The following is a 25,057-nucleotide window of genomic DNA, read 5'->3' as shown; positions in this document are numbered from 1 at the left end:
TCCTAGAGTTTTACATTTTTTGAGAGTCCAGAAATAACATTTCAAACAAAAATATCTCAGCTCTGATAAGTTCTGAATCTTTGGTCTGTCGCACTTTCACTGTCCTCAGAACCAATCACAGTATTGGGAAATGGCACAAGAACTTGGTGGTGGTAGGTGTGGGGCGTCTTACACACCTGTGGGGCTGGGAAGCTATATTCTTGAATTTCTAGAGCATTGTAAAAACAATAATAAGCCAATACAATTTTTAAAAATTTTTTGTTGAATCACCATGTGGAAAGTTACAAAGGCTTAAGTCTCAATTATACAATGGTCTAACACCCATCCCTTCACCAGTGCACATATTCTACCACCAAGAACCCCAGTATACCTCCCATCCCACCCCCACCCCCACCCCCGCCTGTGTAGCTGATAATTTTCACTTTACTTTTCTCTTTACTTTGATTACATTCAGTATTTCCACAAAAAAAAAAAAACACACCTCATTATTATTGTTTGGAGTTCCCCCCTCAAAATCAGACCTGATGAAAAGGAAGCTTGGGGCCGGAGCGATAGCACAGCGGGTAGGGCGTTTGCCTTGCACGCGGCCGACCCGGGTTCGATCCCCGGCATTCCATATGGTCCCCCAAGCACCGCCAGGAGTAATTCCTGAGTGCAAAGCCAGGAGTAACCCCTGAGCATCGCTGGGTGTGACCCAAAAAGCAAAAAAAAAAAAAAAAAAAAAAAAGCTTTTGATAATTTGTTTTTCATTGCTGAGAATGAAGAGATATAGTTTTGGATTTCTGTATTTTAGTAACTAAGTCCAGGGAAATTTCTGCCAGAAATTGCATCATTGCAATCTCATACCTCTTAGTGGCCCTTATAAGATGGCGGTTGCCATGCCTTTCCTGCCTGGAAAGGAAAAGTGGAGAAAGACCTTTCCCCTCCTGGGGTGGCATGGCGCCATAGCTTAGTTCACAGTCTAGAGACATTTCTGCAAGAAGGTGCTGGTACCAAAAGTAGTTTAGCTGGCTTTCGGGATCATGGTCATTTAGCAGCGGAGAGGCCACACACGTGTGGCCACCCAGGTCACATCTCTGAGGAGCCCCAATACAGTATTTTAAATGTAGTGGTGGGGATGCAGTCAATAATTGTTGAACAAATGTGGGATTTTTTTTACCATGTTCCAAAGTTTTCCAGAGACACAACAGTTTATTAAAATGATCATCCATCATGACCAAATGGGGCTTATTTTCAGTGATGCAAGGATGATTCACATACGTACAAGTAAGTTGATGTGATATAACACAGAAATCAAAGGAAGGATAAAGATCATGTGATAATATCAATAGATTTATTACTTGACAAGATATATTAACTAATGTAAAATTTTTTAAAACAGGCCCTTAGGTGGGGTTATAAGGACCATGCTTCAACATAATAAAAGCCATGTGCCACATACCTACAGCTAATATGATGTATACTCCATTATTAAAAATTTATTTTTCTGGGCTGGAGAGATAGCACAGCAGGTAGGGCGTTTGCCTTGCACGCGGCCGACCTGGGTTCGATTCCCAGCATCCCATATGGTCCCCTGAGCACCGCCAGGAGTAATTCCTGAGTGCAAAGCTATGAGTAACTCCTGAGCATCACCAGGTGTGACTTAAAAAGAAAAAAAAAATTTTTTTCTTTAAATTCAGGAACAAGAAAAGGTTGTTCACTTTTACCACTTTTGTTTGGTACTAGAGGTCTTAGCTAGAGCAATGAGAAATAAAAGCAAAACAAAATACAGATTGTAAAAGGAAAAAAATCATTATTACTTACAGATGATATAAAACTACATATGTAAAAACCTTCTGTTCTGTTATACAAGAAGGGAGACATCCACGACATCTGCAGCTATCGCCCAATCTGCCTGCTGTCTATCGTCTACAAGTTGTTCACTCGTGTCATCCTGAATAGAATAGGCAGAACACTAGATGAAGGACAACCATGTGAGCAAGCCGGGTTCCGAAGGGGATTCAGCACGATAGACCATATCCACACAGTGACCAAACTCATTGAAGTTTCGAGAGAGTTCAAGATGCCCCTCTGTCTAACATTCATCAACTTATAAAAAGGCCTTCGATTCTGTTGAGACTGAAGCGGTCATCAAAGCCCTAGCCAAACAGGGCATTCAAATTCAGTATATCAAAATCCTCCACGAGCTGTATTGTGGATTCACTACCAGGATCTCACCATTCTACAAGGAACTGATTATTGATGTAAAGAGAGGGGTGCGGCAGGGAGATACCATTTCACCGAAACTCTTCAGTGCCACCCTCGAGAACATCATGCGACGACTGGAATGGGAAGGAATGGGAGTGAAGATAGTCGGTTGGCAATTACACCACCTCCGCTTCGCTGATGACATCGTTCTCATAACACCAAACATTAGCCAAGCGGCACAAATGCTGGCTGACTTCGACCACGAGTGTGGAAAGGTCGGATTGCAGTTGAATCTCAACAAGACAATGCTCACGAAAAACGAACTAGTCCCTGAAGCTCCATTTGCTCTCAATGGAACGAACATCTCCGAATGTGGCAGCTATGTGTACCTGAGGAACGTCTTGGTGCCAGAACTGCGCAGGAGGAAGAGAGCAGTGTGAAATGAATCAAGAGCATCGAAGAAGTGGTTAAGAGAACAAAGAACCTCCAACTCTGGGCACATCTTTTCGATTCCACCGTTCTTCCTGCACTAACATATGCCTCAGAGACCTGGGCCCTACGCAAACAGGATGAGAATGCTATTAGGGTATCACAAAGAGGAATCAAAAAAGCTATGCTAGTAGTATCATATCTCACTCAAGTGAGAGAAGGAATCCGGAGTTCTGACCTCCATCAACGGTCAAGAATCAGGGACGCTGTCTCGTTTGCCAAGGCATCAAAAATCAGATGGGCCAGTCATGTAATGAAATTCAGAGACGACCGCTGGACTAGAGCTGTTACCGACTGGTTTCCATGGGACGTTAGAAGACCATTTGGCTGCCCACCAACTAGATGGTCAGATTCCTTCGTCAAATCCCTGAATGAACGATTTGAGGCTCTTCCTGTTCCTGGAGCAAGCAAATATCATTGGGCTGCACTAGCACACGACAGGGACAAATGGAGACATTACTGGCGTCCACTCGAGCAAATCGAAGATCAACAGGATGACAAGTAACAACGTAAAAACCTTAAGTATCCCTCTAAACTAGCATCTAAATAGTCTATGCATGTGGATGAGGAGAATTAATAGAGTCAAAATGTTTCTGAAGCCTATGTCACTGTCACTGTCATCCCGTTGCTCATCGATTTGCTCAAGTGGGCACCAGTAACGTCTCCATTGCAAGACTTGTTACTGTTTTTGGCATATCAAATATGCCATGGGTAGCTTGCCAGGCTCTGCCATGCAGGTGAGATACTCTCAAGCATATATAAAAAATCATTCTTTTTATTTTATTTTTTGTTTTTTGTTTGTTTATTTTTGCTTTTGGAGTCACACCCAGCATTGCTCAGCGGTTACTCCTGGCTCTGCACTCAGGAATTACTCCTAGCGGTGCTTGGGGGACCATATGGGATGCCAGGCCAACCCATGTCGGCCATGTTTAAGGATAACGTCCTACCCGCTGTGCTATCACTTCGCCCCCTATTTTATTTTTAATGCAGTCTATACCAAAATCCCAGTGATAATTTTTGAGGAAATAGAAAAAAAATGACTAAGGTTTATATGGATCAGAAATGATCTGGAGGAGCAATTGCAATCCTGGTATCCAGGAAAAGCAGAGCCATCAGCCTCATGTTGCCTGATTTCAAACTAGATTATAATTCATAGCTATTAATAGAATAAAAAATATCAGGACACAAATTTAAAAAGTTATACCCAGTCTTTAAAAATTGCAGAAACTTTTATAATAGCTAAGATAGGAAAACAGTCTACTCACTAATAGATCCTGTTGGGGTTTGGTGCCATATTTCGTGCCAGGGAACAAATCCCAATCAGCCATGAGCAAAGCACTATACTATTGCTCCAGCCCCACCATGTTATTTTTTTTTATTACAATTGTACACACTCACACTTTTGCCCCCTGTTTAAAAGAAAAACACACTAAATAACCACTTAAAAATAAATGATAAACATTTGTCTTTCCCCCTGAATACTATACTCTTAAGAATAAGGATTAAAGTATAATTGAATCTTTAATAAAACCAGTGCAAAATTGTTAATTTGGGGGGGAACCCACACCTGGCTGTGCTCAGGGCTTACTCCTGGCTCTGTACTCAGGGATCATTTCTGGTAGGCTCAGGGGACCACATGGGGTGCTGGAGATGGAACCTGGGTTGGCCTTGTGCAAGGCAAGTGCCCTACCCAATGTACTATAGCTCTGCCCTCCCCCAAAATTATTCTTAAGAGTCTTTGCAATTAACAATTAACCAATTAACAATTAACCAATTATTAAAGACGCTTAAATCGTTCAAGGCCCTACTATATGTATTTTAATGAGCAAATGGTATAGAACTCCCAAGTTGTGATGGTAGCACTGTAGTACTGTCCTCCCATTGTTCATTGATTTGCTTGAGTGGGCACCAGTAACATCTCCATTGTGAGACTTGTTGTTACTGTTTTTGGCATATCAAATATGCCACAGGTAGCTTGTCAGGCTCTGCCATGCAGGCGGGATACTCTTGGTAGCTTGTCAGGCTCTCCAAGAGGGGCGAAGGAATTGAACCCGGGTTGTCCTCATGCAAGGCAAATACCCTATCCACTAGCACACAGCGGGTAGGGCGTTTGCCTTGCATGCGGTCGACCTGGGTTCGATTCCCAGCATCCTGTATGGTCCCCTGAGCACTGCCAGGAGTAATTCCTGAGTGCATGAGCTAGGAGTAACCCCTGTGCATCACAGGGTGTGACTCCCCCCCCAAAAAAAAAAGTTGTGACTATATACACAAATCCAGTTGCCTTTCTCAACCAAAGTTTTTCATTGAAACTGTAGGAAACAGACAAATTTGAGTCTTTTTGAAAGAACTTTTGATTGAGATTCCCTAGCCTCTAACTCCAAGCTCTGGTCTTTCAGTCTCCTCAGGTCATTCTGGTCTGATTGCAAGTGAGACTAGACTGTCTAAACCAGTTGTCTCCAGCTATTGGTATATGCACAGGTCTGGAGTTGTGGAAAGACTGAAAAACATCACTGCTCCACTGCCTTGGCTATAACGTCTCATCTGTTATAATCTGCATAATTGTACAGGACTGGTGCAGGCTGCATGTGTGAAAGGGTTGAAGTAGGTTGCTCTTGACCACTCTTCCCCCTTGTATAAAGCCTTCATTAGCAGAAGAAAATTATCCACACAGAAACTATTAAAGTTTTATATGTGCAACAATTTAGAATATCGAGATGGTTTGTTCTCTTAAGAGCAGCATCAATATTTTTGTTAAGACTTTCTTGTGACAGGCACTAGGCTGGATGCCCTCCGAATGCCCTCAATCTCTGCCCAAATCCCCTAACAAAAAATTAAAGTGTGTGTATTTGGCCTTCCAGTATATACATAAAAGGCTCTGGATATTATTTCAATAAAATTTTCATTAACAATAATTACCTTTGCTAGATGTATTGTTTCATTTTTAAAAGAGCTGCTGGTTATATGCATAAAATATTAAAATTGAGTTTAGAAACCACCAGATGAATAGGATCCAAAGTTTTAAAACACCACTGCAGGGGCTCTGTCTTATTGGAACCTCTTAATGCCTCATGGGGTGGTAGTTGTGTCATTTCTAAGGAGAAACACTGAGCCTTAGAATAATTGCTTGCTCTGTTCTGTAAAATTACCAAGTTGGAATACTGAAACTTGGACAACTAAGCTAAGACATGGAATTTAGGAGTTCCAATTTTATTATCCATTAAATGTGTCAAATGTCACTGTCATCTCATTGCTCATCGATTTGCTCGAGCGGGCATCAGTAATGTCTCCATTTTGAAACTTCTTGTTACTGTTTTTGGCATATCGAATATGCCATGGGTAGCTTGCCATGCTCTGCCGTGTGGGCATGATATTCTTGGTAGCATGCTGGGCTCTTCGAGAGGGGCGAAGGAATCGAACCCATAATCAAAACGCGTGCAAGGCAAACACCCTATCCACTGTGCTATTGCTCCAGCCCTAAATGTTATTAATATGAGCATTTAATGTATACGATTATTTTGAGGGTGAAATGAGATGTTGCATAAGTGATCTAGTACTGGATCTACAATACAGTATGTGCTGATTAAATGTTAGCTCTCCATCTGAGTATGTGAAAGAAGGTGGGAAAGACTTCTTAAAGACAGAAAACCCACCTAAAATACAACAAAACCCCAAAAAGACATTTGTTTGACTTGTAAAAGTTTGTTTTGGAGTCAGAGAGTTTATATAGTGGGTAAAGCTCTTGCCATGCTTGTGGCTGACCTGGGTTTGATCCTTGGCACCATTTACAGTCCCCTGAGCACCACCAGGAGTGAGCAAAAGCTTCTTGGAGCTGGGTTAGATAACTCAAAGGGCGAGAGCCATGCTCCAGGCCCTGGTTCTGATTCCTACACCTCATGACCTCCTGAGGACCACCAGGTGCAGCTCTGGCAGCTCCTGAGTGCCACACACTGGGGTTGCCCTGCTAAGCCCCCGGCACTTGTGGGCCCAAGCAGCTTTGCATTTCTGGGCCTAGCAGTGAGCCCTTGGGCCTGCAGAGTGGGATGGGGATTGTCAAGAGTGGACAGCCCCCACATGACACTCTTCCCCAACGCCCCCCACCAAAAATACAACAAAGCTCTAAAAGTCATTCTATTCGCATTCAATCTGATGAGTAAATGATTAATAAGTATCATTCAATACATTCTTCTAAGTCGATCTGGCAGAAAGTGTTTAGTGGTATAAAGGATTTGAATGGCCAGTTTGTAGTATATAAATCCAAATGACCTTAAAATAGAAGACGATCTGGCTCACTAGATTTGTAGAAAAACAAATCATCAATACAACATGACATTCTGATAGTCAGACTGACAAAACTCAGGTAATTCCAACTGTGGAGCTCTCTCGCTGCTGGTGCGGTGTGGGAAAGGTGCTCTCCAGGACTGCTGGTGAAAGAGAGAATTAGGCAAGTGCCTTGAGTATCTGAGGAGATGTAAATGGGAGGCCCAGCCTCGGACCCTAGTACTCCAGTCTGTACATGTGCAAACATCACCTTTAAATAGTGCCTTAAGGTGTGCCTGCTGCACTGTATTGGCAGAGGAAAGAAAATGCCTTTCAAGGAGAATGTTGTTTTTTTTTTAATTTTTATATTTTTAAAAGAATTTTCTGAATCACTGTGAGATAGTTACAGGCTTTCATGTTTGGGTTTCAATCACACAATGACCAAATACCCATCCTTCCACCAGTGCACATTCCCCACCACCAATATTCTGGGTATACCCCCCTTTCCCACCCTCCCCCTGCCTCCATGGCAGACAATATTCCCCATACTCTCTCTCTACTTTGGGGCATTACAGCTTGCAACACAGACACTGAGAGGTCATCATGTTTGGTTCATTATATATTTTCGGCATGCATCTCCCATCCCAGCTGGTTCCTCCAGCCATTGTTTTCTTAGTGATCCCTTCTCTAGTCCATCTGCCTTCTCCCCTCTGCTCGTGAAACAGTCTTCCAGCTATGGGACAATCCTCCTGGCCCCTGGATCTACTGTCTTAAGGAGAATGTTTGTGACATAGCATATTCTTGTCATGGAGTATTGGTCATCCCCTAGAAGAATTTGTTTGCTATTTTCTTTGAAGAGACTTCTAGAAAGTATTGAATGGGAAAAACAACCGGAGGGAAGAGGGCATAAGCGTTCCTTTGTTTTGGAATCTTGAAATCGGAAAGCCCCTTTATGTAAGCACACATACACATTCTGTGTGAGACTTCTGGAGAGAAATGTAAAAAGGCGTAAGAAGTCATGCGTGGATATTAACGTGAATCACAGTGTAGTGCCGGGGTGGGAGAGAAGGGAGAGGGGTGTGGTGAGTAAGAAGAGTGGAAAGAGGGCTGGGAGACAGATAACAGTAAAAATAAAACTCACATTCCCAAGAGTCTGTGAAGTTACCTGTGTGAGCACATGTTCAGAAAGGCATTAGGAAAACATGCCAGCGGCATCTGTCAAGTTGAGGGGGTGGGTATTGTCGATACATTATTTAGTGAAATGGGAGGGAAAGCTGTATTAGCATACAGTGAAATCGTTCAAGTTTCCTTTTGTTTTGTTTCGTGTTCGTATTTGGGCCACACAGCAGTGCTCAGGGCATGCTCCTGGCTTTCTTCTCAGGGATCACTCCTGGCGGGGCTCAGGGGACCATACGTGGTGCCAGAGATCAAACCAATGTTGGCCACATACAGGCAAGCACCCTACCAGCTGTACCATCTCTCTGGCCCTGAAATACTTTAGTTTTACTATGGAAGGAGGAAATTCTGAAAGGGAAGAAGAGATGAATAGATTGTTCTGTCTCTGCAGCTGGTAATACTGCTATATAATAATTATTTTCTAAGTTGAAAGATGAGCTACATACTTTCCCCCTATTATGTTTGTTCCCATTTGATAATTGCAAGAGATTGTTTCGATTGCATGCTTTTCCTTCGCTATTGTTACTAAATTTCTAAAAATGTAGTGATGAGATTATAAAACTTTGTGAATCAAGAAATTTGCTCTTTTTTTTTTCCCTACAGTGAATGTTATTGAAAAGGTGAAATGCTTTCATCTTTTACTTAAGGAAAATGCTGAAATAATTGCATTGCTATTTGTAATGTTACATGTGTGATAATAACATGTGTAATCTTCACAGGTAAATGTGGTTTGGTAAATCACACTCTAAGTTAATGTTACACTTGGAAAAAGTTATCTGCAATGTAGGTGGTGAATGAAATTTAAAATTTTCAATGTAATTAAATTTAAATCAGTCGATTTAATTAAAAATAAATTTTATTAATATTTAATAAAATTTAACTTCTTACCAATTGAAAAGATAATTCAGGGGATAATTTATCTCAGCAGTATTGAGTGTTTTTAACTGAATGTGTTTATGCCTTATAGAAATGGAAAATAATTGCTTTACTTCCTTAAAACCAGTGTATGGGGCTGCAGCAATAGCACAGTGGGTAGGGCGTTCGATTCCCAGCATCCCATATGGTCCCCTGAGCACCGCCAGGAGTAATTCCTAAATGCAGAGCTAGGAGTTACTCCTGTGCATCGCCAGGTGTGATCCAAAAAGAAAAAAAAAATACAATGTACATAATGTTGGAGGACCATGGGTACTTTGTTGGTGGATGAAGTGCAGTAACTTTGTGCATAAATACTATATACTTTAATACTATTTTAAGCAGATTACCTAAACTATAACTGAAGCTATTTTAAGACAATTTACAAGAAGTTAGAAACAGAAACTTCATCTAAAAAGCACCTTTTAAAGATCTGGGGGACAGTGCTTTCCTGAACTTGTATCACTTCCCCCCACCCCTGTCCTCCACCCCAGAATAAGGGTGTTTCTAGAATGACAGTTGTCAATCACATTTCACAAATTCAGTTCAGTTTGGGGTCCAGTTCACAATGTAACACAGAATAAAGCTGGGAGACCAAAGCAAGCCATTCACATCACATCGATAAAACAACTTTGATGAGATTTCTCGTTTAAAACCAGTGATTGTGTCCTTGTGTAGTCACTCAGAGTGTCATCTGTATGGTTGAAAATAGAGCCAGGACATATCACTCTCAGTCCCTGGTACAGGGTGTTTGCTCTCTGTGTGAAGAAGAAAAGGAAGCATAGAACTCAGGATAATGACTCTCAGATAAACTCCAAAAGAAGGGAATAATTGATCTATGCATTCAGCCTAAAAAGTCGAATGGCTGCTCTCGCATCTGCTCTGATTTCTGCCTGAGGAACACTTCTTTCACCCGATATCCTTGGGGAATCTTCCCCTATCCCCTCCTCCATGGGATGAGTGAAATTTTCAAATGCACAGATACATCCTTTTCAGTATAAATCATAGAAATATTTACTGCTACCTGCTTAAAAAAACAATGCATCCCTTTGCTTTCAAATAATCCTGCAGAGACCGAGTTTCCCTTAGGAGTAGGTTATTGTTCCTCTGAGGTTGTTGCCCACGTGGAGTGGAGGAGGGTTTGCATCCAGCCTGTGAAACTACACCTGAGACTCTCTTACACTCTGGGCCCTTCACATCATTCAGCTCTCTGCTTTCTGGTGTGTGTCTGGAGAATGTCACAGTTCATCTGGCTGCCCCATTGAAGACTAATTCCTACATTTTCACAAAACACCACCAAGAGGTGCATGCATAGAAATGAGTGTTAGGATATTCCCGGGTGGGATTCTTGGCTGGCAGTCCTCCTGTGAGGATTTCTAAACTGAGAATTAGAAAAGTGAAAACATAAAACTGGATGACTTTTGCCTTCTGCCTCCTGGATATTAAAATATTTCTTGCCTATGGCTAATTTTTCATTCAGTCAGAATAGTAACATAAACCTGTACATCACAGAGAGTTTTGTAAGCAGTTTTCTTGTAAGCAGTTTATTGGAACCACTTTTTTCAGAGCATATCTTGGGCTTACAAACTCCTAGGTTCAATATTTGTTCTATTTCTGATGGATTTTTTTTTCACAGGCAGGAGATAGAATGTCTAGTTAGTGTCCATCTCTAAAAGTTATGCTATGTGCTCATGGCAGAGAATGGCAGGGATCCCATCTCTGTCTCTGGGATCTATTGTTCATGTCGCAGAGTTGATGGCTTTGGATAGTGAGGGATGTGATTTAAATACCATCTGCACCACTTACCCAGCAGATTGGTAGATGACAAAACTGCCAGATGAACAGCGTGCGTTCCTGAAAGGAAAAATCAAAAGCAGAGTTTGTCCCATGGGGAAATTAAAAGTACTACTATTATTTCAAAACTTAAAATTGTTTTGACTTCCATAATTCAGATGAACATAGTTTATGGAATAGAGTCTTTAAAAGTGGATGTTTTCTTTAATAATTTTTCCAGTCTTTTAGTTACATGTGTGGGTCGTAGGAGGCACTTGGAGATCCAGCAGCCCTTGTCATAATCTAAGATAACAGAAGAGAGTGATGGTTTTAGAGAGTCGAACTGGCACCTCTTCCTGCTACCGTGAAGTTTCGCTGTGGTCTTTGGACACGGAGTCCACTTGGTGCCAGCCAGGCCCAGCTCAGGAATGCCTGCGCCGCTCAGCCACACTATCTGGCCCCAGAGCTCTGTGTTGACAGCTACTTTTTCTGGCAGTGTCTGAATTCTTCAGAACTTTGAAAATGTCCCTTCTCTAGAAGTGAATTTGTGAAGAGTTTTCCAATACATCACGAGTTGCTAAGTTTCTCTTACGTTAGAGAAAGCACTGAAGTGTGATGTGGGGCCTACATTTCCCTTGGGCTTTGGGGGGAGCTTGGGCCCACCCCAAATAAACTCAAATGGTGCTCAGGGGCTATTCCTATCCCTGTGCCAAGGTGCTTTGTGGACCCAATGTGGTGCCAGGGATTGAACCAGGATTTGCTGCAATCAGGGCAAGCTCTTTATGCCCTGAACTAACTCTCTGACCCTAGTGTCTTAAAGGCCTTACATTGGGCTCTGTTGTGGCACTTCCTTCACATTAGTCGCCAGGTAAAATTATTTATGAAATATTAGAATATGGTAGTCCTAACACAAACAGCAGAGACAGCATACCTCTGAGATGGTCCTTACAACTGGACATCGCAGAGGAAAAGGTGAAGAGAATTCAGATCACAACGATATCAGTCTTACAGCCAGTCAATCTGTGATGAAACCTTCCAGAAATCAAAATACGTGAACAGGTCCAATTCTAGATTGACCCTGTTCTAGTCTCTTTAGAACCAGCCACATTTCACAGATATCTTTAGACATGCATGACAATAACTTCCTTTCCAAAGTCAGTGGTAGTAAAAATAATCTTCTTTCTTTTTCTTTTTCAGAACCAGCTTGCCCTCCCCGATGTTTTCCAGAAATGACTTCAGTATCTGGAGCATCCTCAGGAAATGTATTGGAATGGTAAATTGACTGTTGGTTTTATTAGTAGTATTAAACAACTTCATGTTTTGTTACATATTCTTTGAAAGGGAATCTTAATCTTTGTCAAAAAGTGATGCAATAACAGTGATAGTTATGGAAACTTTCAAGAATCAGAAATTGGGTAAAGACTTTTTTCTGATTACATTTGAATGACCTTTTATGCTTTTACTATGACTTTAGTGTCACTCTTTGTTGTGACGAATGAAAAGATGCTCTTTAGTGTCACTCTTCTTTTTTTCTTAATTTTTAAAATTTTATTGAATCACTGTGAGGTAGTTACAAGCTTTCATGTTTGGGTTACAGTTACACAATAGTGTCACTCTTCATTGTGAAAATGGAGAGATATTCTTCTGCTATCACGCCACATTTGTATTTCCCTGTAGAATTACCCATAAATTCTCTCAGGAATTACAGGCTCCCAATTGCATTGGATATAATTTCACTTACACTTCTATGTGCAGAGCAAGTTTGTGTCTATTGGCTTTGTAAATGTGGTATACTTAAACACTTGAAATGTGCCTGCAGATCTAATTTTGAGGGGGGAAAGGTGGCAGATGGCACAGTTTACTATTTTTGTCTTTCATAATTCCTTTAAAATAGTAGTCTATGTCGTCATTTAGGTTAGAATCAGAATAGAAGTATCTTGATCTTCTAGTATGACTTTTGACCAGAATAATAAAAAATGTGAAATATGAGTGTTCTGAGCTCCTGGAGAATCTTCTTGGATGTTATCTTATTAAATTTTGCAATTTTCATGTGTAATTTGGGTGTACTTGCCTTGCCTCATAAGTATAATCACTTTCTCTAAACATCTCATTTTGATTCTTGAAATCATTCCAACTGGTGATGTGCCCACTTTTCCATGGTTCCAATATCCCTATTCCTCTTCCAGAGGCAGCATAATGTGCGGCTTCTTAAGTTTAATTTCCAAGGAAACAATCCCAGAAAAATTCATTGAAAAAAAAAAAAACTCAGCTAAGCTCTTGAGTCTGATAACCTTGTATTTCCTGTAAATAAGGAGAATAGTTTGTGCCATAAAGGTATCAAAAGAGATAAATATGATGGTCTATGTAAAATATAAGTATAGCCCCTGGCTTAACACAGTGCTTGATATTATTGGCAGTTAATCACACCTGATAATCAGAAATTCCTGGGTTCCTTTTTTGTTTGTTTGTTTTCAGTTTTTTTTTTCAGCCACACCTAACAATGCTCAAGGGTTACTCCTGGCTCTGCACTCAGGAATTATTCCTGGCAGTGCTCACGGGACCAGATGGGATGGTCATATGAACCAATTTGAGTTCAGATTGAACTCAAGTCAGCTGCATGCAAGGCAAGCACTTTTCCTGCTGTATGTCTCTTTAGCCCCAGAAAACCCAGGGTTCTAATCCTATTTCAATTCTTTTAAAATTCACCAGAATAGACAAAATGTAAATATTTTTAAATAAGTTAAATTTGTATTTGTTTTCTTTAACCTGCCTGAAATTTACAAAACAAAAATAATATTCTATAAAATCAGTATTTTCAACCCCTTAGTAAACATCTCTGCCATTGTGATCTAGTATGCAAATATATATGTGTGTTTGTAATAAAAACCAGTTCCACTGTAGTTTACTTGTCTTTATAACAAGTGATAGAAAAAAATCCTTTTGAATTAATTGATTTCATAGACTGCTAATGAATGAAATTTACAATTACTGTAAAACTGGTGCCATCTGTCTGAGTCCACAGAGTTTGTATCAAAACTTCAGCTGTTCTGTCCTTTTGCCCATTGTGGAAAGTGCAGTTTTCTGTCTGTCTCTTCCTAGAATCTGTCTCCTATAATCTCCTCTCTCACTGCATATGACATTTAGTGGTGGTGTCATTAGTTCAGGCTAGTGACCAGCACTCTGGTTTATGTCTAAAGCAAGTAATTCTGTCTAAAGGAGACAAATCATTCTTTTTTAAAAATTTTATTCATTTTTTAAAAAAAATTTTATTAGAGAATCACTGTGATGTACAGTTACAAACTTATGAACTTTTGTGTTTGCATTTCACTCATACAGTGATCGTTTACCCATCCCTCCACCAGTGCCCATTCTCCACCAATGATCCCAGTATCCCTCCCACCACTCCCACCCCATCCCCTACCACCCCGCCCTGCCTCTGCGGCAGGACATTCCCTTTTGTTCTTTCTCCTCTTGGGTGTTGTAGTTTGCAATAGAGGTATTGAGTGTCTTTCATGTTTGGTCTATAGTCTACTTTTGGCACACATCTTCCAACCTGAATGGGTCCTCCCAACATCCTCTACTTGGTGTTCCCTTCTCTATCTGAGCTGCCTTTTCCCCCAGCATGTGAGGCCAGTTTCCAAGCTGTGGGGCAGACCTCCTGGTCCTTATCTCTACTGCTCTTGGGTGTTAGTAAAGAAGACAAATCATTCTTTTAAAAGATGGCAAATGTTCTGTTGAGTTATACCTTCTTTTACTTTGGAAGATACTCTTTGCTAGAAAAAATGTTTTTATTTTTAGGTGAAAAAATAGAAAAGCATAAGCATGAAATCTTAAGGTACATGTATCTTGAGAGTGAAATGCTCATAATGCTAGAATAAATATTTTAAAATAAGTTTAAGTTTTAGAGTTAACTTCTCCATTATCTGCCTCTTTTCACCTCCCAAAAGGAAATAAATCAAAACTTAGTAATATCCATGGGTTTTATTATATCTAACTTCAAAGTCATAGCGCTTTTGAAATCTCCTCTGTACCTTCATGATTACATTTCAGTTAACAGTTTGTACTTTACCTGCTGGAGAGATAGTACAGTGGGTGTGGCACTCGCCTTGCATGCGGTCAACCCACATTCAATTCCCTGCACCCCATATGCTCTGTCAGCCTCTGCTAGGGGTGTTCCCTGAGCAGATCTAAGAGCAGTGCAGAGAGTAAGCCCTGAGTAGCTCTGGTTGTGGCCCAAAAGCAAAACAGAACAAAATAGCCCCCCCCCAAAAAAAAACAATTTTAGTTTCATTTTAAATTCTCTGTAGGTAAATCATAACTGTGAAAGCTATGGGCATACTCTCCAGCTAGATCTTTTCTTACCTCTAGATTCCAGTTTTTGGTTTTTTTTTTTGGGGGGGGTGATGTATGCGGAAATGTATGCGGAATCACAGCTTTTCTGATGTTTCTGGACTTCTGTAACTTGCCACATAGTTTAGAGAATGTTATCATCCTGTCTCTGGCAGCCTCACATCTATACCAAAGTGGGGGTCCAGCCCAACTTTTTCAAAAATTAATACCCTCATTTGAAATAGTTTTCTGATAAAATATGATCAGTCAAAATATATGACTCTTAAGACCTCATAGCACATGAGGGATGCCAGGGATGGTCTAGGTCAGAGGTCACTGAACTTATTTGGTCTACCACCAGCTTTTCAGAAAATACTTAACACCTCTCCCTACTCTGGGAAATCTACCTTCTTTAAGCAAACAAATAGAAGAAAGCATGTCTCCTCATTTTCACAGTTGCACCTGAGGCTGCTGTTACCCCCCTAGATCATTCCAGCCACCTAGCCTACTTTAGGATAGACTTTGGGTTTGTTGTCTTCATCAAGCAGGAAACTTTCTTTCTTCAGCATTTGTCATCCTGGACCTCAGTGCTCCAGCCAGTCTGTCTCTACACCCATCCTCCACTTCTGCACCCATTCATACCTTGTTTTCCTTATTTCCAGGGAGAATTCAGAGACAGACTTCTAAAACTAATAGCACCTTTCTTTTGTTCTTCCAGTCTCTTTTGGACAAGATTACGTGGCATAATGTAGGATTATGCTACTTGAAATGAATACTTTACATAACTGAAATTCAACCTTAAAACTCTGTGATTGAAGTGTTTACTGAACAGATTCTCAGCTCAAAATGTAAAACTTGATATTGGCTAATAGTTTGAAACCTTTGTTCCTTATTTCCTTACTCCCATTATCCTTCTGCTGAAGGATTTAAATCTCATAATCCCATTGTGTTCCTTCCCCTATTTTTTCTCTTCTCTTTTCTTCTATATTTTGAGTCTTTCTTAACATAACTGCCCCAGAAGCTAGGTCAGGGTGTTGATACTTTGGAAAGAAGGGCCAACACTAGGCAAATAAGGCACGGGGCACAAAAATCTGAGTAAGCACTTATCCATGGGGTAGCTCATGGCCCCACAGTTGTTTGCTAAGTATTCTAATATCATAGACTATTAGTGTTGAATTATTGTAATAGGTAAAAGTGTTTGACATATTATAAATGTTACCTTTTTCTGGTGAAAACAAAGAAAAGTGTGTTATTTTGTTTCTTTGGATACCAGATACCACAGAGACTAGAATACCGTCATTCTGGTAAATAAACATAAGGGCCAGCTGTTGTTTGAGAGTTGAAATATTTATATCTCTTTGGTCCTTTAACTCATTTATATTTTACATATGATGTAGAATAGTGTTTTCACTTAAGATATTTTGGTTAATTACTCTATCATACTTCACTATCACAAAACTGTATATATGTAAATGGAAAATTTTAATACATATTATACAATAGAAATTTAGTACTAAAACTGTTAACATCAAGTTAGTCTTTAAAATATTAATACGTGAGTGATCAAGTATAAAATGTATGGAAACAGTAACAAAGGCAAAATATTAGTAAATTATAATTTTCAGTTAACAAATTTTTGAAAATGAATATAACCTATTGCCAGAAAGAGGCAGAATTTTTAGTGGCACTTATGTTTTTACATTTTAGTATTTTAAAGATTAAGAAACCTAATTAATGGCAGATTTTTGTATTTTTTAAATATTCAATTCTTTGACCCTTTCCCAACTATGTGCCTAAATCAGATAACAGTATCAAAAAAATTTTCTTTGGTGTTGCGCCACAACCAGAGATGCTCAGGGGTTACTCCTGGCTGTACACTTCAAAATTATTCTTGGGGATGCTCATGGGACTAATGTCGTGGGTCGAACCCTAGTTGGCCACGTGGAGGCAAGAGTCCTATCCACTGTATTGTCGCTCTGGTCCCTGGGTAAAAATTCTATTAGTCAGCAATTCAAATACATCTTCCTTTAATGCTCTTGGAAACAAAAGTTTGGAAAACTAACTTGTAAAGGTCTTGTTACTTTCCATTGAGGTCACAGTTGTCTCAGGAGATGTGCCTGAGAAGTTTTATCTGAAGTTTTAACTTCAATTCATATGACTGCATCTTCTTACTCAGTTATACCTTGCAGTATTGAGACAAAGTTGAGAAATTTGAAGTTGTTTTGTTTTTTACTAAAATACACCTTTGCCAACATAATCAATTTTGGTTTTAGGTTGTTTTTTTTTTCTTTTTGGGTTACATTTGGCAATGCACAAGGGTTACTCCTGGCTCTGCACTCAGAAATTACTCCTGGCAGTGCTTAGGGGACCATATGGGATGCTGGGAATCGAACCTGGGTCGGCCGCATACAAGGCAAGTGCCCTACCTGCTGTTCTATCGCTCCAGCCCCCAATATAATCATTTTTGAAAAAACAGTCTTTCATCTGATTTGAGCAAAATTACTATGAGAAATTAAAAATTCCACTTTGAAATTGTAGATTTAGTGCCATCACTTGATGTGGAATGCCCACCACAGAACCCTCAGACAGATGCTCCCAAAGAGTGTGATGATATTTTTGGACTCAGATAAAGATGTTTGCATATGTCACTGTCCTGCTCTTAAATCCTATAATGCAGCTTGCTAAAGATCTGGATTTGGAGTTTTGTCAAATCTGGAACATTCTAAATACAGAGAATAGAAGTGGCAAATAAGTTGAACAAAATGTTGCATCTCTATCATTTCATTCTACCGAGATATTAAATCAGTATATAAACATTGAGGAGAAATGGCCATTACAATATTAAGTTTATAATTGATATATTTATGTTTCTTATTTTCTGTTATTGATCATTAGTATTATTAATGGACTGGAGCGATAGCACAGCAGCTAAGGCGTTTGCCTTGCATGCAGCCGACCTGGGTTCCATTCTTCCGTCCCTCTCAGAGAGCCCGGCAAGCTACCAAGAGTATCCTACCCGCACAGCAGAGCCTGGCAAGCTACCCGTGGCGTATTTGATATGCCAAAAACAGTAACAACAAGTCTCACAGTGGAGATGGGATGACAGTGCTACAGTATTATTAACATTTCTTATACAAAGTTAGACTAAGACTCATGTAATTAGGACTTATGGAGCCTGATGCAGATTAACAGATCCTTGCTTAAGAGAGAGTGTGTCCTACTGGTAGTCGTTGTCCAGCCTTTGTTTAAAGGAGGAAAATGGACTCACATTGCCTCCCAGTTCTGAAAATATTCAGCAGCCTGATAGGAAGAATAGGCAAAGGGTATCTTGTTGTTTCTTGTTATTCATAGGTTTTCTTATCTTCTCTCTGTTGCACCACTGGTTGTCCCAAGGCGTCCATAGTGTGGTTCAGTTCCCATGCAGACACCCCTTTCCTGGTCCATAGTGTCTTTGTTTTGGACTGTCTTTTCCTCAGAGCCCCTGGCATGTTCCCCTGGCATGAACATGGGGTAAAGAATAGAGAGGGTGAAGGCTTCACACTCCTGAGCTGACTCAACCAGAGTGGCCGCAAGAAAACTGTCGTCTAAGACTTGAGTGTAACTGCTTCAGGCATGATCTCTGGTGTCTCATGCAGTAAGTGACCCATGGTGGAGGAAAGCAGGACCAAGCAGCCTCCGCTGGAAAAGAGGCCTTTGGCCCTCCGAGGCCCTTAAAATGTTAGCTTGAATTTTTATCTGCTTGGTGACCCTCAGTGCTAAGTCCTCCCGGAGATCGGATCCAGAGCAACTTCACCCTGCAGAAGATACTTTCCAGAACTGGAGCCTGGAATCCCCATGAGGGCTGAAGTCTCACATTGGGGGAGGTGCCCAACTGCAGTCTGGCTGCCAGAGCAGATGAGGGGCTGACTTAGTGCAAGGCCTCGGCTGGGGAACCCCCAGGTCTTAAAAATTTGAACATTTGCATGCGTGCTGCTACACTTCATATATAAAATACTTTCCACTTCAACTGAAATCAAATTTGGTCCAGTCTTCGGTTATTTATATTGTGCTCAAGTGTTGACACAGCCACCACCGCTGCCTTTTCCCTTTTTCTCAGCTTGTCAGCTGATCAGCAATTGCAATTAAGAGCTTCTTCAGTTTCATCATTGGTTGCTATTCATTTGCATGGATAAATTTAAACATTTTACTTTCAGCTGGGTCACAAGGTAGAATTGCCTGCATAAATATTTAATTTTTCCAGCTGACTGAATCTCTCAGTGATAAAAGTATTGTAGCTAATGTTTCTTCCTGAAACTTGACCTTCATAATGAATACTGTTGCTTTTCCCATTTCTGGAATATACACAACGCTAATGAGTTGTATACAGTATCCAGAAACTGGGATACCAAGTCTCGTGGCAGTAGAAGTAAAAATGTTGTCTCACAGTTTTCTGATAGAGAATGAAGTACAACTTGTGTACAGAATTTTTCATTACATATCTAGGAAAATTATAGCTTTAACCACTTAAAATAATGCTAAGATTACTTAAAAAATTTTAGACATAGAGGCAATAAGTTGTGGGGCCATAGAGATAGTCCAGTGGGTAGGGCACTTGCCTTGAATGTGGCAGACTCCCCTTCAGTCACTGGCACTGCCTTGGTCCCTTGAGCCCCACTGTAAATAATCTCTGAGAACAGAACCAGAAATAAACCCTGTGCACCACCAGTTATGGCCTCCAAACCAAATACATAAATTAATTCAATTGTTATATTTTTTAAGGTAGCACATTCTACTCTTAGAGATCAATGGTGGAGCAACTCTGAGTTCCATGCATTGGTTTTTTCAGACCTTTTCTTTCCCCCTCCACACTGTCTCTATAGTCAACCCAGATGTTATCTTTTCAGTTCCTTGGATACTTAAATTTTGAGTTGAAGAAGGAGGGAATTGTTTGCATTATTTTAGATCACAAACTTGTATTTAAAGAAAGTTTTAGATTTTTATCAAATTTTTGTGATTGCAAAATCTATTCCCATTGAGTTGATGGTGAAACCATTCCCTTCATCTCTCTTTGTCTCCAGTGTTTCTGTCACAGTTTCCTTGACTTGCTAGCTCATGTTATGTAGTCAGCTGGTTGAGCAACCTAGTAGATAAGGTCCCATCTCCTACTAGTTTCCCAGGGAGATAAATTTATAAAAAAAAAGTGGCAGTAAATACGTTGCTATTGAGTTAAAAAATTATATATGAGGCTGGGATTCCCATCTGATCCACCCTAATTAGGAAAAGGCAAAAGATGTTACACCTAGCACACCTCTTATTTCCTTTATAATCCTTGTAGTGGTTTTTGTTGGGGGGCAAGGGGCTGGGGGTAGTTCAGGATAAAACTTACAGGGAGGGTTCTTCATTTCTTTTAAATGCATCTCACCCTGAGCCAGGGAGCTAGCTCAGGGAGCAGGTGCATGCCTTGCACGTGCAGAAACCTGTATTTAGTTCCAGGGACTATTTAGCTCTCTGACACCACCAGGTGTGGTACCATTGGGCAGAGCCACGTCACATTGCTCTAGTAGACTAGATATCACCAGGTGTAGCCCTTGGGACTCCCAAGCAGTACTCAGGAGCTCCTACAGCCCCTTCCTTTCCCCCATCTCCCACATACCACCACACACACACACACACACACACACACACATACACACACTCTCTCTCTCTCTCTCTCTCTCTCTCTCTCTCTCTCTCACTCACACTACAGAAATTTCACTCTGCTATTTCATACAACAAAGGTAAGATAGGAGCGAGCTGAGCTGGAAAGGGCATAGTTCATGTTCCAAAGAAAGATGTAGCATTTGTGTTGCAACTTCAGAGCACCCCTGCCCTCTTGGGGATGGGGCCAGAGAGCCAAGCATGGAGATGGCGCCTGCTCCTGACTGAGTGTGGGGGAGAACGCACACTTCGCCTCACTCCTGTATCTCTTTAAAGGGCAGCGCTCTCAAGCCTTGCTGAGGAGTAGCAGTCTGGATATGTCGCCGTACCCAGTATCCCTTCTTTTTCCTTATTTGAAAGAGTAGGTGGTTTTTCATGCCTTTCAAAATAGTCTGTAGAACTCACCAGTCAGGTCATCAAATCCTTGACTTCCCTTCATTGGGAGGGTTTTGATCACTGTTTCTGTTCTTATTGGTAATCGGTCTGTTCAGATTTTCTGTTCCATCATGACTCAATCTTGATAGGTTGTTTGTTTCTTGGAATTTAGCCACTCTTGCAAATTATGCCATCTTTTGGCTTTTAATTATATTTTGTACTCTCTTAAGATTGGTATTTGTTTTGGTGTCAGCTGTCACATCTCCCCTTCCATATCTAATTTTATTTGAGTCCTGTCTTTTTCTTAGTGTAGCTAAATGTTTGTCTGTATTTCTTTCTTTAAAAAAACTACCTGGGCACAGCGGATAGGGTGTTTGCCTTGCATGTGGCCGACCCGGGTTCGATTCCTCCATCCCTCTCGGAGAGCCCGGCAAGCTACTGAGAGTATCCCGCCCGTTCGGCAGAGCCTGGCAAGCTACCCGTGGCATATTTGATATGGCAAAAACAGTAACAAGTCTCACAATGGAGATGTTACTAGTGCCCACTCAAGCAAATCGATGAACAATGGGACGACAGTGCTACAGTGCTACCTGGTCCAGAAAGATAGCTCAAGTGGTAGTAGAATGTGCAATGTCCAGAGTTAATCTGTAGCACCACATGGCTCCAAGTACACTGTGGCCCCATGCACACTGCACCACTTAATCTGTTGTTGGCTCAACACTGGTCGATGCCTTCCTCAGCCCTTCCTGCCTGGGCACTGTCACAGCTGGCCTCTGTTCAAATAAGAAGGCAAGAATAGTAAAACAAGCCTCGTCTTTTCTGTTTCATAGATTTCTCTGCTATCTTTTAAGTCTGTATTCGACCTACTCCTGCTTTGATCATTGTGATTATCTTAGAATTTAATTGTCTTCATTTTAGCTTATTTTGGTAATTTGTTTGTTTTGTATTGGGGGTCATACCCAGTGTTGCGCAGGGCTTACTCCTGGCTCTGCCCTCAGGGATTACTCCTGGCAGGGCGCAGGAACCATCTATGGTGTCAGTGATCAAATCTGGATCAGCCAAGTGCAAAGCAAATGCCTTTCATACTATACGATCTCTCAACCCCAGTTGTATAAAATTCAGTTTATTTGAGGTTGCATATTTTGTTGTTGTTTGCTTGGTCTTGGGCCAAACTCAGCTATGCTTAGGTGAAAGCTTGTTCCTTCCTGAGTCTGAGTTTAGGGCTCACTTCTGGTGGCTCTCAGGAAAGCAGATTGTGTGCCAGGGATTGAGCCTAGCCAACTGAATGTAAGGCAGGCACCTACCTGCTGTACTGTTTTTCTGACCCTTATTTTTATATTTAATTGAGGTATTTATAGCTACAGACTCTCCCTTGAGCTGTGTTGATTGCATCCCTTAAGTTTAAGTGTGTTGTATTCCCATTTTCTTTTATCTCAATATATTCATTCCTGCTTTGTTTTCTTCTTTGACCCATTAGTTATTCTATAGCATGTTGCCTATTCTGCACATATTCATAAATGTCCTAGTTTTCTTCTTACAATTTTTCCTAGTTTCATGGAGCTTTTAAAGAACTTGATGATGCTATTATTTGCTGGTGGGATATCAGCAGAATTGAGAGATTGCAATTCAGCTCAGAAACCTCCTGCTCTACCATTATATTTTTGGAAGTGACTATAATCATTCTGTTCTGGCAGTCAGAATGAAAAACCCCATTCTACAAAATACCCAGTAGCCTCCTACTATACTATGGATGATTTATAGTAGATTGGTGCCGCAGAAAGCCTCAGTGTGGGGGCCAGAGTGATAGTACAGCAGGTAGAAAATTTGCCTGGCACGTTGGCAACCCGGGTTTAATCCCCAGCATCGTATGTGATCCTCTGAGCACTGCCAGGAGTAATTCCTAAGTGAAGAGCCAGGAGCATGCATCATCAGGTGGGACCCAAAAAGCCAAAAACAAAAAACAAACAAAAAAGAAGACCTCACTGCTGTTGGACTGACCAATAGTCATCATCTGGTGCTCACCATTACATGATGAGCTTCTGGACACCTCAGGAGGATGTCTGGGAGTCCCTGTATTTCCTTCGAGTTTTTGGATACCAATAATCTATATTGTTAGGTCTTCCAGTAGGATATTGCGTTTTTGTTTGTTTGTTTGTTTGTTTTTAAAGAAATATTTTATTGAATCACCGTGAAAAAAAAGAAAGAAAAAAATTACAAAGCTTTCAGGTTTAAGTCACAGTCAAATACTGATTAAACCACCATCCCTTCACCAGTGCACATGTTCCACCACCAAGAACCCCAATACACCCCCCTCCCACCCCACCCCCCATCTAAGTAGCTAATGATATTCCCATTATTCTTTATATATATTGAGTACATTCCATATTTCCATACAGAACTCACTATTATTGATTGGAAATTTCCCCCAACAATCAGGCCTGCTGAATAGGCATCATCTAATAATTTCCCTTCATTGCCGAGAGTGAAGACTTTGAGTCCGCGCGGCCTCGATAGCGGCCACACGGTTTTGGGTTTCTAATATTTTAGCTCAGTTCACAGTCAAAATGGATGGCTGCAAGAATCTGCTCTGGTGCCAAAATGGGTTAGGAGACCTCAGGATCACAGTCTTTAGGCACGGAGGGTCTGTTTCTCGTGCCGCGGCTCCGGATCATCTCTGGGCGGAAGGCGCGCCGGGAACACCCCCCTCCCAGGACCACCTACAGGCTACGTCACTAAAGAAAGTCCTACCTCCTGGTGGAGGGGTCTTAGAGGGTGGCTCTCACCACGTGGGCGCTGCCGCTGCCGCCATTTTCACTCAGAAAAATGGGGTGGAGAGGGAAAAAAATCCCTCCCCGGGCTGCACAAGGTTGTAGCTCAGTTCACAGTCAAAATGCATGGCTCAAGCATCCGCTCTGGTGCCAAAATGGGTTAGGAGACCTCAGGATCACAGTCTTTAGGCGAGGAGGGTCTGCTTCTCGTGCCACGGCTCCGGATCATCCAGGAAATTAAGTTTTATGATATTTTCCGTTACTTTCCTTCTAGGAATGTGATGTGTAAAGACAGCTGCAAATAAGCTTGCTGTATATATTGGAGTTAACAGTTTCCATTTTCTTTTTACATAGGAACTCTCCAAAATCACCATGCCAGTTATATTTAATGAGCCTTTGAGCTTCCTACAGCGACTCACGGAGTATATGGAGCATACATACCTCATCCACAAGGCCAGTTCATTTTCTGATCCTGTGGAAAGGATGCAGGTATGTGACATACAAGCACTGGAAAAGATTCAGGCCTTTGAACTTCCTCTGCCACCTTTTCCTTCTTCCAGCCCACATCCACAGTCATAAAAATAAGAGTAAGGCTACTTTGAGGCTGGGAAATGTTATTAGGCTTCCTCAGAATGTTTGGAAAGTCTTGGTGGTTCTTTCCCCGGCTCATTATCTGGTCAGATAATGAATACTACCTGAGTGGAGAGATCAGTAAAAGTCTCTTGAGAAGCAAAAAGTGGTCTGTTAGCAATCCTGGACATTGCTGAGCTGTTTCTGTGTCTTCATTTTGAACAGGAATTTGTGTTGTTGGGAGGAAAATTCAGCCTATATGCTGTAAATCTACATCAGAAGAGTATTTTTCAGAAGGAATAAACACATATGCATACTTATGCCTATCCATATCTACTTTAAGCTAACAGAAAACAATATGAAATTATGCTTGTCATTTTCTCTGAGTAGATGTTATATGTGGTATGTATGGATGAATTGGGCTGGAGCGATAGCACAGCGGTTGGGCGTTCGCCTTTCATGCTGCCGACCCGAGTTCGATTCTTCCGCCCCTCTTGGAGAGCCCGGCAAACTACCGAGAGTATTGAGCCCTCGCGGCAGAAGCC

General features: G+C 41.1%; 1 protein-coding gene across 6 annotated transcripts in view; it reads left to right on the top strand.

Annotated features, from left to right (window-relative positions):
• Positions 1-25,057, top strand: part of OSBPL1A (oxysterol binding protein like 1A) — a 221,228-nt gene that overhangs the window by 178,204 nt on the left and 17,967 nt on the right. For all 6 annotated transcript variants that reach the window (XM_055129610.1, XM_055129611.1, XM_055129615.1 and 3 more), the window contains 2 exons: positions 11,992-12,067; positions 24,297-24,431. In XM_055129610.1, coding sequence (XP_054985585.1) covers positions 11,992-12,067; positions 24,297-24,431 — 211 coding nt within the window. The remainder of the gene's footprint in view (positions 1-11,991; positions 12,068-24,296; positions 24,432-25,057) is intronic.

This window comes from Sorex araneus, chromosome 2 (genome assembly GCF_027595985.1).
Source record: "Sorex araneus isolate mSorAra2 chromosome 2, mSorAra2.pri, whole genome shotgun sequence".
NCBI classification, from domain to species: Eukaryota; Metazoa; Chordata; class Mammalia; order Eulipotyphla; family Soricidae; genus Sorex; species Sorex araneus.
Note: the sequence above shows the minus strand (reverse complement) of the source record. Positions and strands in the feature narration are given on the sequence as shown.